The following is an 8,995-nucleotide window of genomic DNA, read 5'->3' on the forward strand; positions in this document are numbered from 1 at the left end:
CCACAAAAATGTGATTATTCAATACAGTGAGTTTCTAAATGATGTCTTTGTGTCAAATCTTGATCAGGGTTTTTTGACACACTGACAAATATGAACAGATTTCCCAAATGTTCCACTGGTGGATTTTCCTCTTGAATACGTGACTGGATCTGCAGCAGGAAACAGAAATGCAGTGCTGACAGTTCTGTGGTGTCCAGTTCAGTTTGGGTTTGGAGCAGCCAGTGGTGGTCACTGCCACTGGTGTTTCCTTGAGCAGCCCATGCCAGCAGGAGGGTGACCAGGGGAGCCTGAAAGGAGCATTGCTGCTTTATGGAATTCCATGTAAAACACTGGGTGAGGCAGGAGCCTGAGTGTGTGATGAGACACTTCCCTGCTTAGCAGAGAAATCAGAGGTTTCTGATTTGCTGTATGAAGATACAGAACTTTCTGTTCCCAGCGACTGGAAAGCTGCTCTGGCACAAACAAGACAGAACTTGCTTTTGTGTGTAACTCTCCAAGGCACAGTTATGCAAATCAGTTGTAAAGAAGCAGTGACTTTAGACAAACTAGACTTCAGCTGAATGTTTTAGCTGGATAGACATCTCCAGTAGGGGCTGATTTAACCCTTTATCACTTGCCACTGGAGTTTGTTGTCTCTGAGCAGCTTCTTCATGCTGTAGCGTTTTCTGCTTGACACAAAGTGTGGTGAAAGATGGACAGACTTGGACTCAGAAAAGTGTATTTGATGGTTGTGCAAAGCACAAGACTGTATCAGTGGGTATATTTGCATCAGAGACAAAGATACAGTCTGAAATGATTTCCATTTCTAACAAAATAATGTAATAAGGCTTATTAGTGGACATGCTGATACATTAAGTGTATCAGCAAAAATGCAAGGGAATATAAAGCTTCTATATGTGCAGTTCAGATGATGGATCTCTTTTGTAGGCAGTAGAATTATATTTAATAAATGATGCTGATATTGAAACAGTTTGAAAGAAGAGTAATGAAGTGTGTATTTTCTGTGGCACTGATGTTTGTGAAGTGCTTTGGGCCTGTTCCATCAGTGGGATAATGGCATTCCCAGGAATTGTATCCCAGCACAGCTGAGCTGGTGTGGGTGGCCCAGTTTGGCCTTCATTCACCACAGCTCCTCAGTGATGTTTGCAGCTGTGTGAGGCAGATGTGTAATCAATATGACTTTTAAATATCCGTGGTTTTCCCCTCTCCTGTGAACTTTGGCTGCTTCTTGGTGAATCTTGTCCTGTTTTCCTGCACATTCTGCCATCACCATCTGGGTGTGCATATGCTCCTGTCCCTTGGGTGACAAATGCATCTTCTACAACTGGTCTGGGAAGCTGGAGAGAAAATCATCCCCCCTCAGGGCAGTTTGCAATCCAAAAAACTGGGAGCTGAAGTTAAATGGAGATTATATGTCAGAGCTTTGAATACTGATTTTTATGTCCAAAGAAACACCTACTAAACTAGGATTCATTATTTTTCAGGTTTTCAGGATGAATCTGGAAAAACTCAGCAAACCAGAGCTCCTGACGCTGTTTAGCATTCTTGAGGGAGAATTAGAAGCAAGAGATCTTGTCATAGAGGCTTTAAAGGTAGGTTTTAAGTACCAGGATAAGAAACAAACATGACAACAGTACTGCTGTAAGTTCTGCAGAGTGTTTGTATTTAAAGTGAAGTTCAGAGGTAAAGATTTATTACTGCTTCAGAATCCCATTTTAATATCAGCAGGATTACACAGTAAATGCTATAAATAATTTTTGTCCTGGAATTCACTGTTGGAAGCTGGCTGCAAGAAGCATTTTGGTATTGAAATACAGTGTTTTGTGTGTGCTTTCACCCTTTCTGATGAAGAGCCATGTGTTTCTGCTCTGTAAAAGGTTTACCAGAATTCCTTTGTAGGTTTTTCTCTCCTTTAGCAAGGAGGGCTGCTTGAAGCAGAAACTCTTCTCTCCAAGAGGGATCACAGATTAGTCTTTTAGTGGCAGTAACGTCACACTAAGTCAAAAGCACCCGTGGCTTTGTGCTGGCTAAGCCACCATAAGCTGGCACTGCTGAGAGCAGCAGCCCTGAGTGCTCAGCTACTTATTCTTTCCCTTTGCTGGCACGAGCATTAGTGTAACCTTCCAGTGAGGCAGATGCCAGCTAAAACTGCTCCAAAAAGCCCTTTTCAGCCCATGTCAGTGCAGCTGAGGCCGTGGTGCTGGGGGAGCTGGTGATGGCACGAGGCAGGGATGGTGCTGGAGCCTCTTCTTGCAGGTGCAGGAAAGCTGGCTGCTGCTGACCTGGACTGGGGAGTGCACAGTTTGCTGTGTTAATATTGAGCCTGGAAATCATTTTAAAAATTACACTGTCCATGTGTCATTCTGCTGCTCTTTGAGGGATACCTGCTTGGCACAGCCTCAGTAAAGTGGAAAAAGCAGTGGTATAACTGATGGCAGCAGTCAGTTTGGGAAGAAATTAGTTGTGCCAGGGTTGAGTCTTGAAGGCTTTTTCAAGCTGACCTGTCACTGCTGATAATGTATAAAACTTGCAGCTATGTCAAAGGAGGAATGGCAGCTTGCAGGCCTGAGAGCTGCAGGGCTTTGCTTTTCCAGCAAAAGTTCTCCAGATTGATTGCAAAGATCTTTTAGGGCAGTGGAGGCAAACCCTTCTCCAGAACAGTTGGGATGCTTATTGTTCTTAGTTGCTTTTGCATTTAGATAATCCTTTTATTTTGGAGGAATGTTGTTACCCTCTCAAAGCTATTGATCAGGTGGAAGCTTTGTTTTCTGTTTTGAAACACACTTGTAAGTGTCTGCTCTGTCCTGAGATCAGTTTTTTCGCTGTGTGTGGTCAGAATGTGTTACCAAAAGAAGCCTCCCTTCAGTGTTTGTGTGAAATGTGTGCAGTGGAGCACAGAGACAGATGGGAAGAAATGTAGCAGCTCCATTCCAGAGGCTTTTTTTTGCCTACCTTCCAGTAGTGTAAAGCAATTTCCTTTCCTGTTGAAATTTAACCTGCAGTCCCCTCTTGTGTGAGGAGATTAATACAGTAAGAATACCCTTTGACATAATTTGTCAAGGCCTCATAACTGAGAAGAAACTAAATTAAATTGTAACCTATGCTTGCTAATTCTGGAGTATAAAATACTGAAGTAATCTGAGGTTGGGGCTGTTTTCCCCTTGCTCTGTCAGGGGGTATATATGCTGTAAATAAATATGCTGTAGCGTTTCATCTCGGGCTTGGGAGGAGAGCTGGAGGTGGTGGGAAAGGGCAGTGAAAGCTTCAAATCCAGGCTGGCTCTTGCTGCCTCCTGAGAGTGATGTCAGGGTTGAAGTGGCAGCCCTGGGAGCTGGCTGTGCCTGCAGCAGTGGCAGTGTGTGGGTGCCCAGCTGTGCTGCTCCTCAGCTCCACTGCATGGATCTCTCACCCTCAGCGATGCTGCAGCCCAGGCCTGGAAGGAAAAGTCGTGTAACTGCTTCATCTGCTGCCTGGGCAAAGGTTCAGCTGCACACAACTTCCAGCTTTGCTTTGTCCAGTTATTTGGAGTATTCAGCTAGAGAAATTCTGGCCTTACACTGTTTCTCTCATTGTTTGCTGATAGTAACTGTGGTAACAGCTTTACCGTGCCTCGCTGGCTGAAAGACTTTGTGTGTGACTAATTAAAGGAAACCTTGCTGGTCTGTTTACTCACAGTTTGATCCATAAAAGTGCTGCCCTGAAGAAAAAACAACTCCTAAAACTGAATTAAAGATTAGCACTCTCGAGAGCATTTAGTTTGACTTGGATATATTGGAGAAATTGAGTTATAATGCACGCAGAGAGGGGCTGGGGGAGCTGCTTGTCCCACACACAGAGGAACTCTCTGACGTGGTTCACAGCTCTCTCAGTTCCTCTGTGTGTTCCCAGCACTGGGTCCTGCCTCAGCTGCTGGGTTTCTTTGGAACAGTCATAGTTTTATGTTAAATGTGGGTGTATGTTGGGAGCAGGTGGAGTTCAGTCCTCTGCACTTTCTTAGGGGATTGCATAACCCTGAACCACAGCAGTGATTTTCTCCAGCAGTTGTGTTAAACACTGTAGATGTCAGTGCTTGGAAATCAGAATTTTGTCTGCCTGTTTGCTTCCCACACAGTAACAAAAGCACATTTCCCTTCATGGGCTAATTTTACCTCTTCTTCAGATTTAAATGGTTCTGAGCTCTGGTTTTGGAGTCAAATCCTTTGGTACATTATAGAAAAGGACAGGCACTTGCAGAGGAAGAGAACCTTAATTTGTAAACATGTCATCTGCTTGTAGTACAGTCTGCAATAATTGATATTCCTGCACGCTTAGAGACAAACATTTTGCATCTGGCATTTAGCAGAGAGAATCCATGCATGCAGATGACAAAGCTTAAAATAGTTTTCTTCTCCCTCATGGTATCAGGCACTTGTTGGCTGGCACTGGCCCCGTTTCTGTCTGTGTCAAAACCAAGCTGCAGAGCCGGGTGTTCCAGACACTGCTTGTTGAACTCACTTCTTCTTTCTCCCTCTCTTCACCCCCTGTCCCCAGATCTTACCCTTTCTTCCCTGCTGTCTGACAAACTGACTGTATTCAAAATATTCTTTCCCAGTGCTTCAGTTTGCTTCCTCTGTTTTAAAACCTCTTTAGAAAAAACAAAACAAAACAAAGTGTTGTGTTTTTGGGTTTTTTTTTTTGCCTGGAAGTAGCTTCCTGTCCACTGCATAAATCTCAATGTTCTCCTTGGAGCAGATTTTAAAGCTCACTGCTTATTGTGCTCCTTTTCCTGTAGTTTTAATTGTGTTTACATCATCCAAAAAACCCAGATGCTGTCAGAGAGTTGCATAATCCTGGGAGTTAGACTCTTACTGCTGTGTAGGAAGGGATGCATGAGCCACAGGTTTGCCTTCTGAAACAGCACACCACAACTGGAAACAATTCCATATTTAAATGGATCTCTATTGCTGTGTTAGAGCACTTTGTTCCTTCCCCCCTGTTCTTTTAAAGAGAGTTTTCCATGCATTAGAGCTGAAGTTCTGTTTACTTTTAGAAAACAGGAAACAGCTTTCTGGCTTATTCTTTTATGTTAATAAGGCCTGGGGCAATTTACACTGGAATAGAAACTATTCTGTGTTAATGACTGGGAGCTGGTATTCATCTCTTGGCTTCTGAATTCAGTGATTCACTATAAAGCAGTATTAGTACAAAACTAGGTGTTGTTTCTTAGTGGATTTAGAAATTTACAGTGCACTTTCAAAAAGTTAAGTCTACCTCTTGTTTAAATCCAAAGAAAAGTTCAGTGATGCAAAACCTTCCTGCTGTTAAATCTTTCACAGATTGGGCTTACGCATCCCTTAGAAAGCAGCTTCCATGGAGCAGTGTTCCTGTGGCTGCTGGAATCCAGGCATTCCTTTCCTTGCAGGCTTGGGGAATTTCTTCTTTAGTTCTTGCACTAAAGAATTAAGCACTGCTTGGCTGTATCTCTCAGAAGCTGCCTCTCCTCAGCTTCCCCAGGTGTGTGCTGAGCAGCAGCAGAGGGCTGGGAATGGTTTCCCTGCTGGAAGGCTCCTGCTCTGCATTTCAGGGATCTCTCTGGGATCCCTGGTTTTGGGGTGACAAAGAGCAGCTCCTGGGCAAGGTGCAGTCCCTGCACCAGGAGCCAGGCACAGCCAACCTTTCCCCACAAGTTCCCAGGGAAGGAAACTGCAATTTTGTGCTGCTTGACATTTCCTGAGAACTTCTTCTGCTTTTCAAAGCTTGTAACAGGTCTGACCTGGGCAAATGTGGGTAGCTCTCATTTATCAGCTCTGCTCACTTGGTATGTGATGGAAATGAAGACATTGAACATTTGAACATTTTACTTGTGGCTCTGTGCCTGGCATTGCTGCAGAACTCGAGCTGCTGCAACACTGGAAACCCCACTCCAGCATTTTGACATTTATTTTTGGGCAAAGCAAATGGTCCCCACCCCCCTTTCCCTTCTCTGTCAGTGCTTGCTGTGATCTCAGCCTGTCTTTATTCCCAACTTCTGTCTCTGGGGAGAGAAGCTAATAAGGAAGTTCAAGGCAGTAAGGAGCTATTTAAAGCTTATTCCACTCTCTGCTACATGAAGGAGGAACTTCTGTGCAAATTATTACTGGAGAATTGCAAACTCAGTAGCTATAGTTAATTAAGAGTGTGTTTGTCTTGTACCAGGGTTAAAACCTTAACTCTGAAATTACAGGGAAGGGAAATGCTCTACTTGATGCCCAAAAAACACTCAAAATAGGTCTTGGAAATTCCCTGTTTGATCTTCCAGTAAAACAAGTTGTAAAGATTACTGAAAAGAGAGGGATTATTCTGTCACATAAACAAGGTTTCAGTAGAAGGAAATGTTTTATTAAAAAAAAAAAATACAAAAATAGTTTATGAGAAACATTCATCCCAAAACAGCCTTGAAATCCCAAGAGGAAACAGCAGCTTTTTCCTAACAAAGCAAAGCCTTTGCTTTGCCTGCCTGCACAGGAAACATCTTCTGTGTTGGGTCAGATGCTGCTTTTGCCCCATAAAATCAGAATTATCTCTTCCCAGACAGACTAGCAGTGGTCCATTGGACCTTCTGGAAGTTGGGTATTTTTGTGGGAAATTGACATTTTTGCTCATTTGAGATGACAGAGGTGGAGTTATTAAATTAGAAGATGTAACTGCACAGAGTTTCATCTTCTTTCAAAGCACCTTTGCTGATGTTGGAGGTGTGTGTGTGATCTCTGGTGTTCAGATGAAATTTTCCACTCCTTAACTAGCACTGCATTTTGTAACCTTATTTCATTTTCTGTGGATTTGTGTTTTCTGTGCTGGGATCTGAGATCTAGGTTGGTTTTTTTCACTTTGGGCTCACTAATAAAGTGTTTCTCTTCCATCATCAGGTTCCTTCTGTTCTGAAAGTTGAACAGCTGTATTTAAGGTGTAATCCAGTTCAGACAGGACAGAACCACAAGTGTTGAAGATAGTTGGACGTGGTCTCCAGTGGCAGAGGAGTTTCAGAGCTGTCTCAGGGAGGAGCACAAGCCATGCAGGTGTGACTGTCACTTCCACACCTGTATAAAATAACCCCTGGAGATGGTGGCACTGTGACTTCATTTCCCTCAGTGCTGGAGGAGACCCTGGTGGCTGCTCTGTGGGACCTGGAGCTCAGAGGTGTCACAGGCTGGAAAATCCCAGTCTGCATTTCCAACTGCACTGTGGCCACCAAAGCACTGGGATTGTTTTTGCAGTCGTGGTGTGGTCAGTGTAGGACCTGGTTAAGGCTTTTTCTAGTCTAGACAACTTTAATTAAATGTTTATGCTCTGCTGGCTACTAAAGAAGATTAGTTGGACTTGAGAAAGCTCTTAATGTTATGATAGTCTCATCTGTTTGTCATGCTGGTTCAGGAAAATACTTAATTGCTCAAAGTAGCAAGGAAGAACTTGTTGTTCTTTCCCAAACAGGAAATAAACCCCCCCACTGAATTCAACAGAGTTCAGAGCCCTGTGTGTGAGGAGCAGAGGAAAACCATGGCTTTTGTTACACCTTCAGTGTTGCAAAAATCACTTTCATCTCAGTTTTGGGAGCTGTTCCTTGGTTGTAAAGACAAGGTGTGTTCACACAGCTGAAGCCCTGGTGCCCTTCTGAAGGGTTTCTGTGTAGAATGGCCAGCACTGGGCTGAGCTGGGATTAACTCACTTGTCAAAGCAGTAAGGCCAGCTGGATGGAGATCCCAGCTCATATTTACAGACTTATTAATGCTTGACTCACTTAAAAATTCCCTCCACACTTACTGAAGCTTGCATTGAGTCATTTTTATAAATACTTCAGAAAAACAGAAGATTCCCTGTTCCCCCAAAAAAAAAAAAAGCCAAAAGCCAAACCTGTAGTTTTTCCTGTGATTCATTAAACCAGGGCTGCTCTCCCATTTCCAGGGCTGATCTTTTCCTTCCTCTCCTTTTTATTATTGTGTAAAGTTAGAACAATATCTGAAGCTCTGATCAAAGGTATGCACAGTTCCTGATGGGTATTGCTGATACAGAGGGAGGGGTGTCTGTAAGTGTGTGTTTACTGCAGGGTTAAAATCCAGCTCCAAACTGGAATCACAGGACAGATGTCTCTAATTTGGTTGGGGAGAAGATATTTTGGGTTGGGTTTTTTATGCCTCTTGTCAAGGTAATGCAAACGCTTTTCCTTCTAATTTTTTTTAGTTTATTTCATGTTAATGACATGGCTGCATTTCAGAATGCAGGTGGGACTAGCAAATCTCAGCAGCATTTTGAGAAACTCCAGGTTTTGTTACTTTACTGTGTTGGGATGTTCCACAATTCTGTCACTCCTGCTCTTGAGTGAAGCATTTGTGGTTTTGATACTGGGACATCACAAAAGACATTCCAAGAAGTACTGGTTCTAAGCTGTCTTTTCATTTGAGTCAGGCTGTCTTTCCTGCCTGAATGATGTCCTTGTGCAATCCCAGAAGAAATGGGTGACAGTTTGCCATTCCTGTTCTCTGAAAGGGTTTCTGGGAGTGCTCAGCGAGGCTGGCACGGGCTGGCTCTGCATTCACAGCAGGGAGCTTTGTGCAGCTGAGTGCCATTCCCAGCATCAGCAGAGCTGGGCTTGTGAGGGACTCACGTTCAGAGCCCTCCACCAGCTCCAGAGAGCTGCTGGGCTTGGCTTGGAATGGCTTCTGCTGGAGCAGCAGAGTGCAGCACACCTGAGAAGGTGCAGACTGCCTTCCTCGGGAGCAGTTGCTCAAGCTAAAAATGTGTCGCGTGTGTGCTCTGGCAGGAAAAGTGCATTTAGGGTCAGAACCCTTCTGTAGGTCACACAGTCTGTTCTAAAGTCTGTTCTAAATTAAACACACTTTGATAAAGGTCCCAGAGCTCACTCTTGCAGTTCAGTGCTGTGGGTGACTCGTTCCAAGGAGCAGCCCCCATCTTTCCCTGTGGCCTCCCCGAGGACGCGCCTTGAAGAGCAGAATGGAACAGAGCAGAATGGAACAGAGCAGAA

General features: G+C 44.0%; 1 protein-coding gene across 2 annotated transcripts in view; it reads left to right on the forward strand.

Moving 5' to 3' along the window:
• The first annotated feature begins 1,455 nt into the window (after positions 1–1,455).
• CTTNBP2NL (CTTNBP2 N-terminal like) overlaps positions 1,456–8,995 on the forward strand; it is a 15,773-nt gene continuing 8,233 nt past the window's right edge. Inside the window, exons 1-2 of one of the 2 annotated variants that reach the window (XM_015650887.3) lie at positions 1,469–1,592; positions 6,885–7,034. In XM_015650887.3, coding sequence (XP_015506373.1) covers positions 7,029–7,034 — 6 coding nt within the window. In that variant the 5' untranslated portion in view covers positions 1,469–1,592; positions 6,885–7,028. Of the gene's footprint in view, positions 1,593–6,884; positions 7,035–8,995 lie in introns of both variants that reach the window. The other variant, XM_015650886.3, reaches the window with a different exon arrangement.

This window comes from Parus major, chromosome 26 (assembly GCF_001522545.3).
Source record: "Parus major isolate Abel chromosome 26, Parus_major1.1, whole genome shotgun sequence".
In the NCBI taxonomy this organism is placed as follows: domain Eukaryota; kingdom Metazoa; phylum Chordata; class Aves; order Passeriformes; family Paridae; genus Parus; species Parus major.